Source organism: Platichthys flesus, chromosome 13 (assembly GCF_949316205.1).
Source record: "Platichthys flesus chromosome 13, fPlaFle2.1, whole genome shotgun sequence".
Classification (NCBI taxonomy): Eukaryota; Metazoa; Chordata; class Actinopteri; order Pleuronectiformes; family Pleuronectidae; genus Platichthys; species Platichthys flesus.
In genome coordinates, this window is record NC_084957.1 from 21,957,940 (window position 1) to 21,982,467 (window position 24,528).

At 40.7% G+C, this 24,528-nt stretch overlaps 1 protein-coding gene across 1 annotated transcript in view; it reads left to right on the forward strand.

Annotated features, from left to right (window-relative positions):
- Positions 1-2,915: 2,915 nt before the first annotated feature.
- LOC133967458 (aryl hydrocarbon receptor-like) overlaps positions 2,916-24,528 on the forward strand; it is a 41,249-nt gene continuing 19,636 nt past the window's right edge. The window contains exons 1-2 of the mRNA XM_062402920.1: positions 2,916-3,461; positions 7,246-7,433. Of these exons, the coding sequence (XP_062258904.1) occupies positions 3,421-3,461; positions 7,246-7,433 (229 nt within the window). The 5' untranslated portion in view covers positions 2,916-3,420. The remainder of the gene's footprint in view (positions 3,462-7,245; positions 7,434-24,528) is intronic.

The following is a 24,528-nucleotide window of genomic DNA, read 5'->3' on the forward strand; positions in this document are numbered from 1 at the left end:
CTTGTGTGTCGTCGCCGGGCTCGGACGGGGGTCTTTTTTATCCTTACTACCTCTGGTTCTTCCCATCTCGTCGAAAGACTGTGGCCAAAAGTTTTCCAAGGACATAGCCTATCACGCTCATAACAAAAATGTCTTGTAGCGCCTGGATGTTATCAGGATAATGGGTAAATTAGCACCGAGTGGCACGGAGCTCCGACAAAAACGTCCGCTCAGCTCGCCGCCATCACGTGACCCCCTTTTCTTGTACTTTCTAAAGTGACATTATCACTACTTATGTAAGTACATCTTTAAATCCCAGAGCAATTACTGCTTACGTTCAAATGAGCCTTATTTATTAATTATGCCCAAAATACACACTGAATTTGGTAAGCACTGTTTTAAGTTCGCTGCACCTGCTGCTTGGAATGTACTGCAAAAAACCCTAAAGTTAAAGGAGCTCATAAACCTTGACACTTTGAAGACTCGTGTGAGAGAAATTGGAGCGGCTTGATTCCACACTTGTTCTTGTTTTGGTGGGAATCCGGAGCTTTAGTCCTGTTGCCTTATCTTAAGGGAACAGGGAACTTATCTTTTTGATCTGTGTTATGTGATTTGTGTGTGTCTTGTGACTGTTTGACATTTTGTATGCTGCTGTCTTGGCCAGGCTTCCCTTGCAAAAGAGGTCATTGTATCTCAACGGGACCGACCTGGTTAAATAAAGGCAAATAAAAAAATAATAAACAATTAATGTTCTTACTTTCACAATTATTTTACTATAATGTTTTTTTTTTTGTTCTAGATAAGTTTTGGACACAATTTAAATGATAGTTTACAGAACAACATTCACATTTACACAACACACATTCCTGGTGTGTTGTTCTCAGCTGCCTGCACACTCCCCTGCAGGCCAACAGGACGACCTTGACCAGGAGACAGACCCTACCCGACCACAGCTCTCTGTTCTCGGACACTGCCAGGCTTGGAGCATGAAAATCACATTTACAGTTGTGGTGGCGTCCATCCCTCGGGACATAAGAGTGTCCAAACAAACACAAACCCTTCCTTGTTTCCAGCCCTCCGCTCCTGGAGGACGGCAAACAACGAATACATGAGCTCAAAGTGCTCGACGCTGGAGACAATTCCGAGCATAAAGGAAGCTGAAGCAGGAGGAAGAATGTCCTCTAAACAAAATGTCCACTTTTCACCTAATACATGTTAAAGCTAACAGGTAGATGTGAAACAATATTCTGAGGAAATTCATGTTCCCCAGAGGATAGGTAATTTCACCCTCACCACTAGTAAGGCTGTAGATGTACTTGTACTTTGGGAGCATGTTATGGACACATCCTCTGTATTTTTATTCAGTTTCATTCTTACATTATTAAATAAATTGTTTTATTTTATTGCAATTATTTCAATTTCATGTGTTCTATGAATGACAAGGGTCTATCCTTTGGGGAACAGGAATGTACCCACTAAATGTGTTTGTTGGATTGTAGATATGTTTTGCAAAAAGCGAACAAAGACCATGTATGGTTCATCTTCCGGGGAACCTTAAATGTCTCTTATTGTCGACCTGGCAACACCAGCATTGGTCCCACTATTGGGTCAGAAACTGTGGTTAAATCTACAGTTAAACATCTTCGACATCTTCCTGAAAAGGAGGAAGACCTTACTTTTCAAATAAAACAGTAAAAACACAGTCAAGGGGAGGGGAGTCTTCAGCAGCCTCAGGGGTCTGACCTGGTCACAGACACAATGTTTGCATTTCCATAGTTGCACATTTAGAGTCAAGTCTGTGTCTAATTTCAAAACACAATCATGTTTCATACCATCTGACCACATCCTGCACGTTCTCACGGTTGATCAGTGCTTTAGTCGAAAGTCCAAATTCTATTTATTTGCAAAACGGTTAAATGCTGAAAATCTGAGCTGATAGAAATTGTCGATTAATTTGTCTGAGTCTTTGCCAGTGAGCAGTAGCGGACCCTGGAATTTTTTGCCCTGGCTCTCGTCTCTTAGGCGACATACATGGTGCCTTGCTGATTGGTAAAAATAATGAAAGCTCTATGAAACCTGAGAGGAAAAACAACATAACGCCAAAAGTCAGGGCTGAAATATTCACTGTCCTGCAAAGGCAGAATATCCTAAGGTTCACTTATTATTTTCCTGTGCCATAAATACGACTATATTCATCCATCTACACTAAATAATTGACTAAAGAAGGGTTGAAGTGGACATCATCATCGTTCAAGGACCAAACCTCTGAGCTGTAGAAGTAAACATGCAGATACAGCATCTATGATAACATATAGAAATTGAACTATCATTAGTGAGCTGGACTCCCCTCGGCAGGTGCTCTCCTTCCTCCCTCATCCCTCTCTCTGTCCTCACTCGGTCCCCACTCCCTCCTCACCACTTCAGGTGCTCTCCTCCCTATGTCCTCCCTCTCTCTGTCCTCACTCTGTCTCCACTCCCTCCTCACCACTTCAGGTGCTCTCCTCCCTATGTCCTCCCTCTCTCTGTCCCCACTCTGTCCCCACTCCCTCCTCACCAGTTCAGGTGCTCTCCACCCTCTGGCCTCCCTCTCTCTTTCCTCACTCTGTTCTCTCCTCACCTCCTCCTCCCTCTGTCCTCACCTACATTATTTAACACTCTCACCTCTGACCCACATTCAGCTGCGGCTCAACATAAACCTCCTTCTCTCCGCTGCGCGCTGATTGGACGATATGCCCGGCTCGGGAGGGCGCAAGCGTGAACCCGCCCGGCCTGTGTTTCTAGGAGACTCTCCAACGTGCCCGCGCAACCACCGCGTGCCCGCTCTACCCTGAACCTACATAAGACGATTCCGGGGCGCGCGCCCCGTTAGAAATCTGTGTCGGGCGTGCCCGCCAGTGGAATGCGCGCCCCCGGTCTCCCACCCTCCGCCTCTCGTGCTCATGTGTTTGCGCTAATTGCGGAGCCTCGCTATAACAGAAGATAAAATGTAGAATCTGATGAACGTTTCTCTGACAGATTTCCCAATTGTTTCGTTGCGTTAAAACAGCGCAGGGAGGATGAGGAGCGTTTACGCGCAGTTTCCGCATCTTCTTCTCACTTGTTTCTCCTCAGGATGAAAACACAACATCTCTGGACTTGAAGCGAGTTGATGTTGGAGCTGATGGAAACACACGAGTCTGTTTCTCTCCATCTTTTCTGTTTCCAGTGGATTTAATCCTGATGCGACACTTGTTCCAGATTTTGAAGTGAATTGACGCTTAAAAACCAGGCAGAGCAGAAGAAGACCTGCTCCCCCTGCGCTGCCTTTATTTTATTTTATTTGACTCTACTGAACAATGTGTTTCCAGTGTTGATCTGAAGGATTACAGCAGATTTTTTACATGTAGACGAGGCTCAGTGTGTTTGAGGGGATTCGTCAGAGGCTTATATAAGAGCAGCGTCATGTATGCAGGACGCAAGAGGAGAAAACCGGTCCAGAGAGCGTAAGTCCTATTTAATTATAATATAATTATTATTAATAGAATTGAGCATTGACGTAAACTCTCATTTAACCACCAGTTACAATAATAATCGTAAAAAAAGTGTGGAAAGTTCCAGGAAAGAAAAAAACGGCTTCTTATGAGAATTAAAAATCTTATTCAAATTCGAATGGTTTTGTTTTCAAGTTAGACTTAACATGTTAAATTGTGTATTTATTCCTCGTATGTTTCCTGTGTGTACGTGTGTTTGTGTGTGTCTCTCTGTGTGTGTGTGTATTGCTGGTTTAAAGCCTGAGGATTATTGTAGGCCTGCAGCAGCAGAATGATTTTAACCTCTTCTCCTAACACCTCTCCCTCTGATTTTCTTTATGTAACAGTTTCTGAAGAATGAAAAATGGGAAAATAACTCAAAATCACATTTCATCGTTAGTATTTATATTCTGTTTAATTTCAATGACACTGACTCACCGGCTCGTGCTCGGTGTTGCGCCATTTTCTCTCAAAACGCCCTTCAGAGAATCAGACCGAAGTTTTCTGTATTCTCGTGTGGCGGTTTAAACGGTTTGGGATCATTAATGTTCATTATCATTAATTTGTTGTGATTCTACATTTTATTATTCGTTATTGAAAAAAAAAAACAGTTGAATTCTAAATATCATAAAAAACAGGCCCCTTGCTCAACCATAACAATAACCTCAGAATAAACATTTATATTAAATCCTCCGCTGTGATGGTAAATATATGCAAAGTAAAGACACATCATTTCATATTTCTCTCATGTGTCGCCGTTTTGGTGCAACATCTTAGTCGATGACCTAATTTCTCTGTCAATATTTCAGAAATACGAGCAGTATAATGTAAATAGACGATGAATTCAAAGCTTAGTATTTTTTGTAAAATTTCCAAACTGACTCAGACTTTGTTTACGTTCCGGGACCTGCTGCTTCAAGATAAATACAGCCCTATGCGTTTTGAGAAATGAAGCTCCTGCAGATTTGTGCTTCAGTCATTAAGTAATTGTAAATGTTTCCACACTACTGATGTGATGGAGGAAATTTGAGCTTGACTGACGGATAGGAAGATTGATGTATAGATATTTAGATAGACAGATGGATAGATTTTATTGATCTTAAACTGGGAAATTCCTGTGTTACAGCAGCAAGGCATCACACTATTGACGATTTGAAAGAACACAAGAATACAAAATATAGATTATATATATTTTTATATATATATAAATGATATACATTTAGAGTACAATGTACATAATAACATGAGGTTAAGGTTGAGGCCTCTGCTGCAGATAGTGCTGAGACTCAAGACTGTGCCGCAAAGATGAAGAACCTGTCACACACACAAACACGCAAACACACACATTTGATTCATTCAATTTCATGTTTAAATTTATATTAATCTTTGAAGAACTAGATTAGATAAAATTTGCATTAAAGCTAACTCAAGCTCATTCCCATTATACTGTCGGTTGATCAATAAGCACAGACCCTATCAAATCAAATATTAATACATAAACACATATCATTATTATTTGAATAATCCGGCTATGACTGGTTCCATTTTTCTCCTTTATGAAGATTTATTATGTTTATTTAATTTTATAAAATTATGACACATGATCATCAGGGTGAAAGGAATCACGTCCAACTGGTCCTAGATGTTGTATTTTGAGATTACTGATCAAATTGAACTAGCAGCTCTGAATGTATAAACACGGTTTTATGTGATTGTGTGAAAATTATAAATCACAAAATAAAAATGGTTATAATTAATGATGATAAATATATTTCTTGTGTCAGTAAACAGTCCAGAAAGAGCAGCATGAGTTCAGGTGCAGGCAGAGCTGACGTGTAAACATCCCTCCATCCGTCCACAGTCATGCACAGAGATGACATGTGACAGTGTCAGTGTGTGTGAGTGAGGAACGGTCATGGCAGCCGCACTGTAAACTGTCAACTCGCATCGCTTCTCTGTTTGAGTAGAAATATTTGTAAAATTCAATGAACCCAACTTGAAGCACTGACACAAAAAATTGGAAATATAGGCCGCACACAATCACACAATAACAAAACAGGAATGACTTAGTCGGGGGCCGAAACAATCCTATCCTTCTTATAGTAGAAATATAAAACAAAAAATAAGACCTCTGCGTTTCTTTACATGTCTAAAACAGTCAACATTTTAGTTTTCTCAATTCAAGTTCTATGTTTGGCATATTTATACATATTTATAGTAAACTGTTTAAACAGTAAAATATCAGGCCTCAGTAACATTAATTTATCATTTTCAGAACAAAGGACAAGGGAGAATATTCTTCTTATGTTCTACTGCACTAATTAATGGCTACTACTAGTTGTTTTGTTGACATGGTCTTCTGCAACAATTAAGTTACCAACTACCAGTAGATATTAGCAGGTACTACTGGGCTGTTTCTGGTGTTTCAGCCTTTTAATCACCAGACCCCCTCTTTTAAGGCCAGCCCCCCACAGGTGGATCAGACCTGGGTGCATGTCCCTGACATCTCAGGGCCCAGTCGGGATCTTTCCTCCTGATCCAGGATCATCAGCTGCAGCGTTCCGCATTGTGTGATGTTTCTTTTATGGTCTTGCGCAGAGTCTGTGAATCCCCAGATATAAAACCTGATGGTGGATGTTGCAGTGAAACCTAAACAGGGCAAACTATTGCTTTCCAACCACATTGTTCTGCCTCAAAGGCCACGTCTGCAAACCCCTCGCAGACAAATGTGGTTCTTCGAACAGTGTTCGATGTTTTGGATGGAGTTCAATGTTTTGGATGGCAAGACATTGGCAGCATTTCTCTTTGTCTCAATTGTTGCTGCAAGACATTCGAGTACCTGGTTGTGTCTCCACATACATGTATACCTACCTGCCTGCCTGAGGATGAGGGTAGCTGGTGTTGAGCACAGTGGGCAGGATGATCTTCGTTCAGCCATTGCTGATTTAGAGTGATGGATGAAAGTAATAGGAGTTTCATAACGCCATTTAAGGAATCATTGCCATATTCATCTGTTAATCTGCTTCCACACCAAAATGTAGTTCCATGCCCATCCGTCCACCAAGTTTGGATGAAATTGGTTTTGCATGGAAATAATTTAATATATTCAATATTTCAAAGGTCTAAAAGTAAGAAAACTTATTGTAGTAAAATGTATTATTATTATTAGTCCTACTGTTTAATCTGCTATAAATATGATCATTTTTATTGTGAGATTTTTTTTAAATAAATGTTTTTGTCTTACTTTCACACATTTCCACAAATTAACTTTGGACACATTAGCTGTTTTTGGAAAAACTGTTGCAAGTGTATATAACGTGTATAATATATTTGTTGTGTCTGATCATTTCAAACCTCATCAAATAAAGCAACACAGCAAAAGAAAATATTAGATTAAATATTTATAATTTTGTAATTAGCAGTAGTATTGTATCATTCTTAAAGTGCAAAAAACTAAAAGTTCCAGAACCTCTGGGATAATTCAGTAAAATGTGTTGTTTTAATCCCAATACTTATTATACTGGTCTCAAAATATAATGTTTATGTCTCAAAATATATGCTCTATAATCTTGGGATTTATTGTTTTAATCCCAAATTGTGCCACCAAATTGTTATAATCTCTAACTTTGTTATGCTTCTCCAAACAACTTTCCAGACGTCCTCTAAAACTCTCTCTCTTTCTCTCTCTCTCTCTCTCTCTGTTTGTTTGGGGCCTTTGAATGACTACTAACGTTCTTTCTTGGAAATCTTCCCTTAGGGTGAAGCAGCCGCCGGCCGAAGGGGCCAAATCCAACCCATCCAAACGGCACAGAGACCGGCTGAATGGCGAGCTGGAGCGGCTGGCCAGCCTGCTGCCTTTCCCTGAAGATGTCACCGCCAGTCTGGACAAGCTCTCCATCCTCCGCCTCAGCGTCAGCTATCTTCGTGCCAAGAACTTCTTCACTGGTAACTCTTCAACACTGGTACCTGATATGAACTCGCAGCTCGGCACAAGGTCACATGTAGCCCCAAACTTCGGGGGCTGTCATGAACATCTCTGTGTGGCCCTGGTCGACTGTTTTACGTAACAACTCTGACATGGAGAGCAATTATCTCATCTGTCACATAAACATGTTTCCAATTGGTGGCACAGTTTTTGGAAATCGTGTCGTTTGCTGAGAAACTCAGAGGATCGATTTCAAATTAATGAGTTTTATGGCCAGCACTCAGATGGAGGGGGGAACTGTCGCCATGGCAACGTGATGCGTCAGCTTCCATCATTTCACGTGTCAATGTTTTTTCTTAAAGAAAAGCAGCAAAACAGAGATTTGAGATCAACAATTTCTTGACCAACAGCAAAGACTTTATTGAACAGTGTGAGTCAAACTATATCAAATACAAACAGAGACACAGTCTCAGCAGATCTGTCTCTGCTCTTCAGTCTTTATATCGAGTCGAACCCAGCTCACAGCATCTGCTCCATAAATAAGAAAAACCTTATTCGAAATGACGTCTGTGATAATGCAAGGCCTGAAAATCCAGCTTCATAACAGCAGCAGCAGCAGGTTCATGTCATGTGGTTCATTTCATTTGTCTAGACAAGCTGCTGATGTTATTAAAGTCGGACCAGTCAAGTGTTTTTAAGAAAGAATATATATCTGGAGTATTGATGTTAAATGAGAGTCTTTGAGGACTGAAGATGATACACACTGGAGAAACATAATGGCAGCTTTAGGTCTTTTCTAGTTAACACATTAATTGCTGGTTGATGTCACAAGTCGTATAGTTCCAATAGAAAATCTGCAGTTGACTTTTATGTAAGTGAGAATATGAAAATAAAAGGTCCAGAATAATCGTCATGAGATAGCAAATAATTCGGGGGTGAATTTTTACACATCTACTCCACTTAATGAATGTGTAGCTCCTCCCTCTTGTCAGGAGGAAAAACCTCTGATTGGTTCTAACTTTGTAAACATGGCCGAGGTTATTCAAGTTAGTTAGAGGGTTTTCTGGCTGGGTCAAACAATAAACTTATAGCCTGTCAAAACCGTGGGAAATAAAGACGGACAACACAAGGTTGTAGGTGAAGGGTCTCAAACGCCCCCTGTTGGCAGGCTGCAGTATAGGATATTTTGACTCCTGGATCTTTATAAACGGTCAAAGTAAAAGATTGACAAAACGTTTAATTCCCACATCTACCTCAGTCGGAACAGTCTCTGATCTGATAGGCCTTCATGGTGCAGTTGATTTTCCCTTGATGAAGATCAGCTAAAAATATCTCTCCTCCAACCCATTCCCTGAATGATATGAAGTATTTGATCTCCACCCTATTAAGCTAATTTAAAGCCCAACATATCTTCAGCACCTTTCAGCTGATCTGCACGTTCAAAATATGAAGAGAGGAGGAACAGGAAGTAGCAGTTTAACGCAGCATCTGTTTCTATAAACGTTCTGGTCCCTGCAGCCATTACAAGAACGCCACCACGAGTCACGTCGCTCGCTTTCTCTAGTATTTGTGCCGGATGTGTTTGCCAACATCTCATGGTTCATCTCATCACTCAGTGCTAAGGAGACCACCGTAGAGAAAGAGGGAGAAAATCCAGCCACCGCCTCATCCAGATGATTTCATAGCAGGGAGAAACCCTCAATATTTCATCAAGACCCGCGTCTGTGACGAAAATGAAGATGTAGCGCTCTGCTCTGCATCCATTAAAACTGTACGCTGAAGCATCGGGAGGAGTTGCATGCCAGCGGATGAATGTGTACAGTTTTCTCTACTATGCGGAGCGGAGACATTGTTATTTTAGGCGATGATCTGCAATGCGGCCGTCAGATGCTCTTGATGCATGAATTATTCAGAGAAACCCTCGAGTTTAAAGAATTTATGAAATGGAGGCAGAACAATGTTTGTTTAAGGCAGCGGCTTTTTGAAATGGCTGTTTGGGGTGAGACTGGTGATCCGAGTATTTTCCTTGGATTTATCAAATGCATTTCATATTTTGTTATTGCCCGTGTGTTCATGTGCATGTTACTTTGTTGTGTACAAGTGGAGGCTCCTGAAGAAACACAACGTTCATCCGATTTTATTTCTCCATACATTTCAGAGCCAAAACTAGATTTGCATTTATTTTTCCCTTTCTGTAACGTATGGAATTATTCAACCTGTCAGAGTGAATTATTGATAGTGGATGTCTGCTGCAATAGGTCAAAGTGTAGCCTATAGACAAACCCTCTTGTCTAATGGCATTAGCCTACTTCCTGCAAACTCTCTAAGTAATTAACGAGCTCAGGGCTCTTACATTAGGGGGCAGCTCCTCGGAGAGAAAGCTCCGTGGACCCCGAGGGCCCGACGCTTGCGTCCGCCTCTGTGGTTCGCCATAATTTGTTGTATGTAAACAACGCGAATCCTGGATGTCAGAGGCATCGGAAAGAGAGTTGTCTGCGCAGCAATGACTAAGCTCCAGCTCACTCTGGGAACGTTCCCACTGCTTCAACACTCCACTGCTGCTCCTGTGTTTGCATGTTTAGAAGAACTCTTAAACTCTCACACAGGCCCGACTTCATTAAGTATTCAAATGGATTCGATTTGCTTTGCATTGAGCTTTTTCTTCCTGAATACGTCATTACAGTAACGGTTCATACTCAAGGTTTGTTGCACCTCTTGACTCCACCACTGTAGCCGTGAGTGTAACTGAATATAATGCGGGAGTTGAACTAAGTGCCTAGCAGAAACTTAATCTAGCTCACAGTATTATCTAGCTGCAGTCTTTGTTATTGTCTGGAGCCACAATGGGCTCGTCCCTCTCAGCCAGTCTGAAGAGAGGGGCGTTACCACGCTAAAACCAAACTGGATGTGACGTACCACTCGGCCGTCTTCTACTGTCACTCATGCTCAATGCATGACACCACATGAGTGAAATATGTTCAATAGAGAGTGGATCCGCCCGCTCAATGGGGCCATGGGGAGAACTCAGGCCAGGTTCAGGTGGGGTATGAAATTCAAGTTTAAGTCCGATTGCCTTGTTGATTTTATGTATCTGTAATTGAGTAAGCATCAGACTCAGGTCGGATTAGACAGAAAATTGTGGCAGGAGCTTCACTCAATCAATTAATTAATCAATCAAACTTTATACTGCACCTTTCAATAAAATCAGTTGCAGTTCAAAGTGCTTTACAAGCAATTGACAGAATGTTAAGACCAAAACCAATGCACAAATACATTGTAAAGGATTATTATGGAACCACAGTGGAACCATAATAAAACTTTAAAATGTTAATAAAACAAGACAGAATAATTAATAAAAAGAAAGATATAAGAAAATATAGATTAAGAAAAATATATTTAACCTGTGTAAATTATAAAAAGCCATACAAATTACAAAACCCTATAAAAGTCAAAATGAAGAGACAGGTTTTATATCATTAAAAAAAACACATGTTTTTATTCTGCTTCAGGGAAAATGCTAACAGAGAAGAACCAGCGGTTCTGAGGTTTGTGGTTCATAAAGAAAAAGCACCCCTGACAGGTGGTGCAAGGCCATGTGCTTTATAAAATACTAAAGGATCAAACTGCTGTGTGATGGTGATGAGCTCCTGCAGGAGTTTCACTTTAGTCTCAGCCACATTACTGGTGGTTTCCAGCAGTGTCAGTTTGGTCACAGATAATCAGCCGTGCAGAATCAATGATACCCTCTTTGGAATAAGTCTGCTCGCTCCTCTTTATGCATGTGTGGCATGAGTTTTGCAGCCTTACGTGTCAAACACTTCTCCTGAGGGACGCATGTGTAAAACTGTGATTACAATTTTGCAGAAATTTGGAAATATAACGGAGATTGATTAATTTGTCACATTTAGGGTTACATTTTCCCTCTGAGCAGAACTGTGTTTGAGGGAACTATCATGAAAACTCAAACAATATAAGTCGTCCGGTGCCCCCGATTACATTTTCAGGATTTTTGGACCTCAGGTGGCCACTATTGAGCCTTGATAAGGTTCTCACACTATTACTCTGATTAACATCAACAGAGAAACAGTGAATATAACATGCCTTTCAAACAGAAACAGCTGTGACAACATTTATTTTCATAGCTTTCTGCCACTGTTTGCGTTATTTTTTGCATCTGCTGCTTTTCCTTATTTCATACATTCTGATACTCAGCTCCAACATTATTTGGACTCATCTTGACAACCAGGATGTAGAATACTCAACACCATGAGGGTGAAAGGAATCTAATTATTTGTCCATTTACTCCAACACATGCTTTGTTATCATTATTACAACTTCTTAATGCCTTCAGGCTGTTAGCTTTACTTTTTATTCTGAAAGACTGAACCAGTTACCTTGTCCAGGAAACAGCTGTGGTCAGGTTCAGTCCACATGATTACACAAAAATGACATCACTGATTTTCTTCAAACTTTGGGGAAGAATGTTGGCCAAAGAAGAACTCGTTATCTTTTGGAGCAAATTCAATTCAGGGCGCAGATTTATTCTTTCACTCTTTCATTGTGTCGTTGACATTTTTGTGAATCCCTCAGAGAAATTTTGTGCAGTTTTGTATAGTTAGCCAGATTTTGAATATTTTTAGGTAGGTTGTTTTTATTCAGTGGGTAACATACAGTACATACTCTCAATTTAAATCACAGAATGAATATTTTGCCTGAGCAGTTTACAGAACATTTCTGTCTGTGTTTCTGATCTCAATATATGTTGATGCACTATAGTAATAAAGTGGCTGATCGGCCTTGGCAGAGGCTCGTCACTTTAAATTTTACTTCCTCCCCTCAGTTACATTTCATGCTTTAACATGACACGGTTTGGTTCATGTTTTTTCTTGAATGTGTATTTCCATATTTCCTCTTAAACCTTTCTTCAAGCTCATTTTCAAAGTGGTTCATTTTTGCAGCCTCGTCGATTTTCATTTGAGCACCGATTATTCGAGATGGTTCACAGTGAGGGTTGGTCCTGTGGGGAAATTGTTATGTTGTTGATGTTGTAGGAAACTCTGACAAGATCCTGGATGACGCAACTAAGCCAATAAGAGCTCTCCTGGGTTTCTTGGAAGATTCAAATGGCTCGATGGTCCTTTTTTCATTTTCTGTGCCCCCTAATTCACCCCAGATCTTTTCTTCTCCTTCCTCTCTCACTTTTCTGGAAAGGGTCTGGGAGTTTTAGGCGCAGGCAGCAAGAATCAAACCTGCGCGTCACGTGGCGGACGTTACATAACCGCCACTCTCTCAGATGCACGTCAGATGGTCGCTTCTGTGCTTGGAGCCTCAGCAAGCACTGTACTTTCATAGTTCATAGAGCTTAAACCTGCGGTGGACAGGAGATGAAATTATGATTAATCCTGTGATTTTCATCATAGCAGAAGGACTGTTGTTAAAGTGAACTGTAGCTCTTTGAGTTTCGCTCCATTGTAAATATAGATGGAGATTAGGAGAAATAATCCCTGTGGACGGCAGAGGATTCACTTTGCTGTGGTTTGGTGTCGGCTGTTTGTACCGACAGACGGACACATATTGTTCCAGGCTTTACCAGAAACTGAAATGGATCAAATGAGTTTGATGCTCACGTTGAATCAGGATCAGATGTAGAAATATTGTCAAGTAGGTTTTCACATTCAAAACATTTACTGCTTTAGAGGTTGAGAGGAAAGATACAGAAAAAGACTGGAATCATAAATGTAAGCTATAAAATGAAGGATTAAAATGCGTATGTTTAAATGAAGACTTATGTTCCTGTAACAACTCTACAACTGGTAAAAAAAAACTAACACTTATTTTGTTGGTTTAAATAGAAGTTTATTTATGCCGCTCTAAAAAATGTTTGACATAATAACATATCCACGTTAATACCTGGTTGTGCTGCCCCCAACAGGCCATACAAGTTATCGTAAGTTTTAGTCTGAGTACATGTTGAATATAAGTAGTAGTAATAGTTTTTTCTAAATTACCTACATTAATGTTCATTCTTTCAGTCTTTAATCACACTGCATATCCTTACTGGGTTGTTGTGTTAATAGAACCAATCCCAGCGGCCAACAGCAAAACTGTGTTCTGTCAGACTAAGGACAGTTTCCATGAAGTTCTGCCCTTTTGTGGCAATTTTTGCTTAAACTTTTGCATTTTTTCTATTGAGATCTAAATTTCCACATTTTCTCTTGAATAATGTAATCAAAAAAATCAATCAACTGTATCGACAGTGAAGCATTTATGTTTTTTTCCTCTTAAGCTACAAATTCCACGGAAAAAAACAACAACACAACAGTGGAGGAGAAATTCATTATTCTTCTTTTTTTTTCTTTTTTTCCAGAAGTTGGACCTTTTTCTATTTATTATAAAAGCATCAGCATGAAACGCCTTCCATTAATAGAGACTTGGCAAAGATGGGCCTGCGCAGCTCACGCATTATGCAACTCCCGCTGGATCAGGCCGCAAATATAGAAAATGAATTATGAAAAACCCTTCGCTGCTCCTAATAGAATGCACAGCAGCTTTGTTCACTCATGAATTTGGTATGTTTAGTGACTTTGGACTAATGTGATGGGAATCAAACTGGAGGTGCATTTTGTGTTGCTTGTTTCTCTTCAAATCGTTACTTGACTGGTATGGTAACGAGTCTGTAATAACAGAGAATGAACTGTATTCATGTCAATCAATTCAATTGAATTCAGTGGGGGAAACGGCTGCGCAACATTTTTCGCCGGATCGCTGAAAGCAAACAAGGCCAAGCAACTCAATTTAATGTAATTAATGTCCATACATCGCTGGCATGACATGGCACGCATGGAATTGGCTCACAGCTGGAAACGATCTGTAAGCGCTGCAGTGATTCTATAGGCCGTCGTCGTCACTGCCACTCTAGGATTGGTTACTTACGCGAGTGGCTGCTGTGAAAGTCTTGTGACAAACCATGCTACCCATATCCGCTCGGCTCCGGAGGAGGAGGCCGATGATTTTGTCATTTGAAGTTCCGGCGTCCCCTCCCCCACCTTCCTGTAGGTCGACCATCCGGACACAATTGAAGGGCAGGGCTTTGCTGGGGCTACACGATCAGCAGTGGGTCATCCCTTCACGACGACCCCCCTCCCTCTCTCGATCAGTCCGCCCCCCGTCCTCCCTCCGTCTCTACCCGTCCTTCCCTTCGTCCTTCCCCTACAGGGCTTAACCCCCATCCCCCAGCCCCACCGATCACGATACGGCTCTGAGAGGAATGCAGGCCATCGAATGGAAAACCTGGTAATCAGGAGTGATTACCAGGTTTTCTTACCCAGCCCAAATCCCATCACTCCTCGCCACCACCTCCTCATCCCATCTCTTCGGATTCCCCCTCATAAGCAAATATGCAGCCATGTAATAGAAAAAAAAAACTCAGGAGATACGAAAGTAGCGCAGGGTGCATGCATTCCCCTGCATTAGTGACCGCGTGTTCATGGTCATGTTCTATATGTGAGCCTGTGTGTGTTGCGTGCATCCATGTGTATGTTGGGGGTGGTTTGTGTGGATCGCGTGTTCATTTACTGCAGCGTTCACAGGGTGGGGGGAGCTGAAGGAGTTTCTATATTTACTCGCTGCCATTCACACTCTGCTGGCATAATTAACACACAACACACGCACACACATGCTGTATGAGTGCACAGGGCTGTGTGTCGCTTCATGTGCGTGAAGTGAAGTGCAAACGGCAACTCTGAGCATCGTTTCAGACAACTTGTTCAAGTCATGCTGCGCTGTGATTGGCTGCTAGTATGGCTGCGAGGCAAATGAACGGGATGTGATCTGTTTTTATTGACTCTTACAACTCAAAACTGTAACAAAAACTCACACACACACACACACACACACTCACACACACACACACACACACATACACACACACACACACCCACACACACATAGTGGATGTCAGTTACCACTACTGATGCATCCAGCTATTCCAGATTAGCGTAAAGATTAACACCTGAGCCAAGGGGACAGGTTTAAAACACAGTTGATCATCTTTTGTGCATCCTCGTAGTTCTGCCTGTACACTGTTACTCCATGAGTCAGGGTTATAGTTAAAATGGTGTAAACAATCAGAAAACTGAAAATCTACTCAGATACCGTATGAGCAGGGACATATCTGTGCTTTCTTTCATCACCAATGACAGTAGACCTTCTCAGCCATCAAAGCAAAAGTAATTATTTGTAGTGCTCTCGTCCTCGTGGCCTGAATCCGTCCTGGCACGGCTCCAACACAAACTTTAGCGTTTCCACTTCCCCTCTTCTTCTATATAACCAGCCGTGTAAGTGTGGGAAGGTGGGGCGTGTCCTCTAATCGTGGGCCTTAACGCGGCGGTGTCAGAGGATGTGCAACACCGCGGGACACTATGGCCGCCCCTCCAACCCCCGTCCCCTCCCCCCTCCTTCACAGGCCTAATATGCTGGGTTAGTGCCGACAAATATAGCCCTGTTTCCTGATTCAGACTCCTGCCATTGTTGGCATGTTGGCAGAGACATGCATGATGTGGTGTAAACAAAGTCCCTGCTGCAGGTACTTGATGTGGAAACCCTTAGAAACGAGTGTGTGTTCAGGTCCATCCCTGGAGGGAATTCTGCATCTGTCGAACTGATCAACAGGGGAAAGTGTTGTTCTCTTGCGCTGAGGAACATTGTATAGAAGCTTTCCCTCGATTCGTTGGACACAACAAGTGTCTCTGAGCTGCGTCATGTTTGTGTGTTTTGTGTGTTTTGTCTATTATCCAGGACACACCAAGGCCTGTTGCGACGCTTTGGAAAAATGCCAGTTTGACATGTAGGGATTGGGCAGGAAATTGGAGCGGCACCAGCTCAGAAAATCCGCCCTAATCCATTTGTAAATAGCATGATGGGACAAATTGAAAGTGGACAAATATTTGATAAATATTTGATGGTGCTTAATGTTTTCTGGATCTCAGCTTTCAGCAAAGTAAAGCCCACAGTGAGATAAACCCCTCTGCCTCTCTGTGGGGCGGTGTCAGTAAGCTTTGAGGTGGACGCTCCATGATGGAGGCCCAGCGCCAAGCAGCACTCTCCCAGAGCAGAAGGTTGCAGTCCACTGAAAGTGTTGAGAGCTGGATTTTGGTTTGGTTCCATCTCTGTTCTCAATATAAAAACATTTACATACATGGAGGACAGGTGATTCCTGCCTGGACTTTTGCCTCCCATGTGCAGCTAACGTTTTGATATTGTCATATCCATTGAAAAAATATTTTGATGGGTGCAGTATCAATCTGACGTTCCAGTTAAATTATTTATTTCCCAGTTGCATTTAGAGCACAAGTTACTTCCAACAAGATCCCACCTGAAATCCATTTTATAAGGTGGATGTATAGAGAAATATATAGAGTAAGCATGATAACAGGACAGAGCATATAAGACTCATTATGGAGGAAGAAAAAAATCACGTGATTTGTTCAAAATTAATTGTGGATATTTCAGATGAGGACTCTGAAGAAGAGCCTCATGCTTGAAACATCACTGGTTAATAAGTTCTCTAACGTGAGCTTTAAATGTGCAGATCTTCTATTTTTCAATAGCGTTTCCACCACAATTTCCTCATTAGGAAATTAATCTTATATATAAATAATAATTTGTTGAGCTCAGACTTCTTATTTGTATTTTGCCACATTAGTGATACATCTGTAATGGGCTGTGCAAATGTTAGCGAGTTCACACTGAACTACTGACACCTTAGCAACATGTTCAGGTGGTTCTTGTTTCTTTGTGCACACAGTGAGGTGCATTACTGTCACAGGTTAGATGGTATATATATAAAAATATAATACAAGTTTACTTCAGCCTGTTTGTTGCACTGAAAACATATTTACAGTGTTGAAATTCAGATGATTTATCCTCTGAAGCCATTAAGTGATAAGTATATAAATTATTTTGTATGAGACTGCAGCTGACTGCATCATAAAGCTAATTAATTTATTACCTTCCAACAAATGGCATGTTAGATGTAAAGCATCAGTTAAAGTCGTTGTTTGAGAATTTCCTCCTGGCTCAACTCGACTTGTTCTCATGGCTGTCGACGTCTCAGAGGAAAATACTAATTAAATTAAACTAAATTAAATACTTGTTAAATGTGTGAAACTCAAATGTACTTTTTGACTCTTTACACTTAGAAACAGAAACAAATGGATTAAACGCATTTCAATAAACCTTCAGCTTCAAACTGCAATAAAAATGCTTGTGAAAGCAACTGAAGTTTGACAAACTGAATGATTTTCAGGGTCACTGCTTGTTTGTCAGGTTTGATTTATCAAATCCTGGAGTGGATACGTTTACCGAGCTCCGGCTCGAGGCCCAGTGAAAGGAAGTAGACCATGATTACACATTTCTCTATAGATCACTTTTCTGCAGCTCTGGAGCACAATTGCAGCAGCCAGTACAGCAAATAGAATTTCGATTTTTCTAAAAATACTGAGGAACAAGTCGTTTGAGGTTCAGTCTTTCAGTTTTATTGTTGTTGGAACAAAAGAAGTTTCAGTCAGTGGGTTGAGTTGATTCTGGTTCTTTCCAGTGTACAGTCCTTTGTTTTTGAAAAAATATAATGAGAAGACAGAAGATGAACTCATAAATATATTAATCTATTTATAGAGCAGCAGATATATTTCCCTCTTGTTTAACTTAATGACTCCAAATTTAATCAATACAGAATTCAGTGGGTTAATACTTTTTATTTCCCCGAAGAGGAGGGGGAGACCAAAAGCAGAGGTAACGGAAGTGACTATTACTTGAATTGAAGGCGACTGCTGACTGAGTGTCATTTTAGTTTTAACTTGTAATTCAAATCTTTGTGATGGATCCACAATTCTCAGGCATATTGAGGAGACTGATGTATGTGAGTGTGTTTAACTGGGAGCAGCTTGTTTGAAGATCAAAACTAACCAATTTTGGTTATGCAATGATTCATAGGGATATAATACAGGTTTTAAATTAAAAAAACAAAAGTAAGATTCAAAATTTCTCCTGCAGAGTTGATCTTTTTTCAGTAAAGGTATAAAAAGGGAAATGATTGTCCAGAATGAAGAGGATAAAGGAGAGGAGTCTCAGTGGACACAGATCACTGACCTGTCTGAGTCTGATCATGCCACTGTGGTGTGTTGATGTATACTGTTTGTTGTCCTGCAACTTCAGAGCTCCATTAAAGAGTGTATATGGGAAAGCCAAGCTGTTCTATTCGGTTTGCTAGGGTGATTTGGGTGATTGCTTTGGGTGATTGCTGCCGCTCTATTATGGTAAATATATGTGATGCAGTGGGAATATAAATTCTTCATTATGTGCCCACTGAAGCCTGATAACTAGATCTGCTCTTTGTCCTCCCCTGGCCGTTCAAGAGGCTTTGTGTTGGCCCACTTTTTCTTGCTGGATTATGCTACTGACGCTCCTGCTGCTGATGCTGCGTACCTGTGGTTTCTGATGCGTAAAGATACCGAGTGAAAACACACAGCAGCCACAACACACACACACACAAACACACACACACACACACACACATACACACACACACACACGCACACACACACAAACACACTTGTCTCTCTACCCTTACCATAGCCTAAATCTAATTCTAACCCTAAAACCAAGTCTTAACATTCAAACAGCCAAATTCTCCTCACAATGATTGAATCCCAATTGGCCCTCCTAACTATAGCTAGACATGCGTGCAAACACCCACACACACACACACATTTAGAAACACACAAGTCGTTAAAGCCACTTACATGGTGCAATACTTATATACAATCGATACAATCTTAAGGTTGCAATCTAGCTTTCACATGATCAGAAAATAGTAATTACATGATGAAATACAAAACAGTTTCTTTTCTAGAGATGACAAATTAGTTTCATCTTCAGATTATGTCAAATGTATCTTTTTATGATTAATTGATGATTTTTGCTGTTGATCTAAATATGCCAGAGACTGACTGTGTTGTTTTAGCAGTAACCAGGCGAAATAAGAAAATCCTTAGTTTATTAGCACCGCGTTGGGGAAAGTTACAGCGTTACATGAATAGTGAAAAAGTTATAAAACGTAAATGCGCAATATATAAATGATAAAGAGACATTTACAAAATGAGGCATTGACAGTTTCGGGGTGAATTTTCTTGGCAGTTATTCTGGTAGCACTGGGAGCTGTGCAAGATACAAAATTCCTCCCACAATGTTCCTGTAGTGACTGATACTGAGTTTGTGGTTGTCAACAACAACATTACATAGATATTAAATTACAGATACGTGTTTGTGAGAAGCTGCTTCTGCTTCATATCAGTTGCTGCTCAGTGTCTCTCCAAAGCCTGACAAATGTTGTTGTAATGATCATGTGGAGACAAAAATAATACTGTTTTGTTAATTTCACAACACAATTACTTCCATACGTCAAGACATTGGGATGATGAAGGAAGAAAGTACTGGAAAAATTTATTTGCTATTCAGATTTTACTTATTTGCTTTTCTAAGGTGGCCCTGAGAGCTCAACAAACAGCAACTTAAGAAAACACATGCAAGTTGACAAAACACATGCAAGTTGACAAAACACAAGCAAAGTAAGAAAACATCTTCATCAATTTCACAACACAACACAACACATTACAGAAACGCGCAGCAAATAGTCATACGTGCTGCAAATAGACACACGCGCTGCAAATAGACACACGCGCTGCAAATAGACGAACGCGCAGCAAATAGACGAACGCGCAGCAAATAGACAAACGCGCAGCAAATAGAGGCGACAACACAACGGAAGTGTTTCCAGAGGACAGCTAAAAGGGAAGGACACAGGAGACAGTAAAGCGTCCAATACACTATACAATTTCGGTTCCGCACAGGGGTCGGCAACCCGCGGCTCTTCAGCCCCTCTGCAGTGGCTGTACAGTACAGTGTTGTGCATATGTTTCGCGATCGCTGAACTTAACGAATCAGTTTTCATATTATTAACGTGAACGTAACGATTGAACGTCACGTGCATTTTTTAAATCATCATCGTATCAGGCCCTCATGAAATACCAGGAGCGGGCATGGGTGTGTCTGTGTGTGTGTGTGTATCTGTGTGTGTGTGTGTGGCCAGTGCACCGGGGCTCCGACCCCGCCCACCCGCTCGGAGAGAGCCACAGTGAGCTCTGAGCTCTGAAGATGGTCCGATCTAGAGACATCCCGTCTTCTCCTGTTAAACTGAATAAGCAGCGCTAACAAGCAAGCCCCTGTTTGTGAGGAAATGTATTGTCCATAGTGAGCAGGGGTTTGAAACCTTTACTATCAGAAGAGACATTTTGCCCCCTCTTCTGAGCGAGTGGGCGGGGTCGGTGCCCCGAGACCCGACACCGGTCAGCCCGCTACACACACACACACACACACATACACACACAAACACACACACAAACACACACACACACACACACACACACACACACACACGCACACACAACACACAAACGCCCGCTCCTGGTATTTCATGAGGGCCTGATACGATGATGATTAAAAAAAGTAACGTAATCACGTTCATCGTTACGTTCACGTTAATAATATGAAAAGTGATTTGTTAAGTTCAGCGATCGCGAAACATATGCACAACACTGTACTGTACAGCCACTGCAGAGGGGCTGAAGAGCCGTGTTCAGCTCCAGGGCCGCGGGTTGCTGACCCCTGTGTGGAACCGAAATTGTATGGTGTATTGGACGTTTTAGTGTCTCCTGTGTCCTTCCCTTTTAGCTGTCCTCTGGAAACACTTCCGTTGTGTTGTCGCCTCTATTTGCTGCGCGTTCGTCTATTTGCTGCGCGTTCGTCTATTTGCAGCGCGTGTGTCTATTTGCAGCGTGTGTGTCTATTTGCAGCACGTATGACTATTTGCTGCGCGTTTCTGTAATGTGTTGTGTTGTGTTGTGAAATTGATGAAGATGTTTTCTTACTTTGCTTGTGTTTTGTCAACTTGCATGTGTTTTCTTAAGTTGCTGTTCGTTGAGCTCTCAGGGCCACCGTACTTTTCTAACTAAAATACTAAAACAATATTTACCATATTTTCCTCAGCCAAGATTATATCATCACATTCAAGTTGTTAATCCAATTTGATCATTTAAAAACTATTCAACTCACAATCATAGTTAGTACATTTAATAGAGAAAACATAGAAAACCAGCAAACTCCATCATTTAATCAACTGGAATCAGTGAATAAATCTTGATAAATGGCCATTTTGTATTATCTTTGATTAGTTTCATTCACAAGCTAACCGATTAATTGTTCACCACTAGGATCTTTGTATGAGTTAATCATGGAGAAGGTAAACAAAGGAATGATGGACGGATGACACGAAATAAAGGATTCAAACCTGAACCAAGAACGTTCTGTTTATATTATAAAGTCATCAGCCGTGAGTTTATCCTGTTAATTTACACCTTTTTTTGCAGAGCTACGTTAGAGCCGTTTCTCCCCCCCTTCTATCAGCTCTGAGCAGCACCATGATTTTTTTTGTGGGTCAAGAATACGACACTCTTGCATATCTGACATATGCTAGGTACTACCCACGCCATCTCCTCGCCAGTTTGTTGGATTATATCACACTCCATTCTCAAGGGCCTCTCCAAAAGTTGATCCGAGATGTCTGTATGGGAATAAGGTCAGGGGTGTCCAACCAAAGCTGCGTCTCGTGTGAAGGTACGAGTCACGTCGGACTTGCCGCACAAAGCCCATATGCTATCCAGTGTCTGCACTGACACGCCTGGCACGGCCCCGCCCCTCTGATGGACTCCTTGTTAACCCGCATTGCAGACAACAAAAGATCTGACCCAGAGCCCAGTCACCCAATCATGTCATCCATCACCTCCAGGGTCAGAGGTCATTGTGGGTCAGAGCACCGCAGGGTCAGAGATTAATGTGCTTGACCACTGCTCTCTTTCTCATGACTTCATCACTGATGATAATATTAGCTGTGGCTAACGAGGCATTTTATTATCAATCAGCTAATGAGCCGTTGTAAATTTTATAGACATTTTCAGGCAAAAATGTTGATCAGCAGTTGCCAGGCAACAGCAATGCCTTCAACCAACTGAAATACTTCACCAGGTCAACTCAAAGTCTAACTGCTGAACCTCACTCTTGAGAAAGTGAACAGAAACTGTGATCTTTGTGTGATGAATTAGGTCATCCGTTATTTTCAAGTAGTCGATCAATCAAAAATAACCAATGAATAACTTTCAGTAAATTCTTATTGCTATTTACATTAAGTCTATTCCTTACTACGTCCTCTGCAAAACTACTAACACAAAAGTGCTCAACACAAAATAAATTAACTAGCATGAACCTCCACATCTAAATACACTAGATCCTGGTTTGTATTTGGATCTGCAACAGATTACACATGATTATTAATATGAGCCTTCTCATATTGCCTGATTTATTTCATCAAGAATCCTTGAATTATTCTCTGAGAAATCAAGGAAGACGTTGAAAAAGGTTGTATTGTTGTTGTATTACAACATTAAAGGAAACATTCCTGGATCCGACCCCTGAACCAGATCAAAGCCAAAATTTAATGAGTTCTTCCCTGACTCATGTAACATCCTTCCACCAAGACTCACGAAAATATGTAGCTTTTGCGTCCTCTGCTGAACAACAAACATGCGCAGATGAAACAGCTCCTTGTTTGAGTTAACTAAACTGTACTTGGATACTTTTTCAGTCACTTTTCAGATCAACTGTGTCACTAGACTTTGTGTTTTTGTTGTGTTTTTTTTTAATGTTGTTCTGACAAATACAGTTTAAGAGACAAAAGAGTTAAGAAGATATGAGGTACGACATTAGCAGCTTTGTCTCTTATGTGGCCACAGTCCTTTCTGTAAAATGTCTTGTCTTGTTTTACTTTTTGTTGTAAAGCACTTTGTAACTTTGTTAAGAAAAGTGTGATATAAATAATGTTTATTGTTATATGTATTATTATCATTATTATTATTATTGGTAGTAGTAGTATCTTTAGTATTACATTAATGCCAAATAACGTTTCTCAGTAAAGTCCAGATAACTCGGTAAGCCTGGTTCTTGGAACAGGATCCAGACTTTGTAGAAAAACAAACAAGTTAAGGAAGCATTAACACCTGGAGAGAAGAAAACAAGTGCAAAGTCTTCCTCAACGGACGAGGCTAAAGGATTTAAATCTATAAGCGCAGGAGGAAAAATAAAATAAATCCTGTTTTGATCCAATTTAACACCGTGTGTATAGCTGAAATCTTTCAAAAAAGTCTTTGACAAGGTCACGATGATCTGGTCCACATTTAAAAAGAAGTCTTTAAATGCCACAAAATGAATCTCCTTAAAAATAATTAGCAGGATAAGACCTCAGTCAAAATACTAAGTATCTCAGATGCAGCTTAAAAGAAGCTAAAAATAGATATGACAATATGTACAAGGAAATGAGGACCAAAACAAAATTAGAATGAGGACCCTAAAGAGTAATTTAGACAGTTGATAGGAATAATACAGCTACCTGCTGCTAAGGATCCCTCTATAGCGCCCCTAGTGATCAAAGGGTCCACAAATTAAGGGAGTTGAGGAATTCCATTGGTTCTTAAAAAAAAGTCTAAGCATAAATCGAAAGGTTAACAATCTGAATGTAAGGCCTCGTTATGATGGCCTTAAGATATTTAGCACTTATTTATGTTAACAATCATTTAATGCCACCTACATGTTTTAGTTGGTTTTTAAGATAAACATTTTGGCATCATTCACAGTGGGTAATGTGTTTTTCTGTTGTAGTTATTTCTCAGTGATACAGATATTAATATGTTCTTATACAACTACAAATAAGATCAATGAGGAACTGATAACTGATTGTCTACAAACACTCCTTGAACCACTCCTATGGGTTGGTGTAAGGAAAAGACTCTGATACTCTCTCTGTCTGAGAGATAACGTGATGTTTTCAGGTTGATCTCTGCTAAGATACTTAATTAGTAATCCTGGGACCAATATTCCTTCACATGCGTCGTATTTAACGTAGAAATTAAATTTCATCCATCCAAGTCTCAAATTTAACTCTTTGAAATC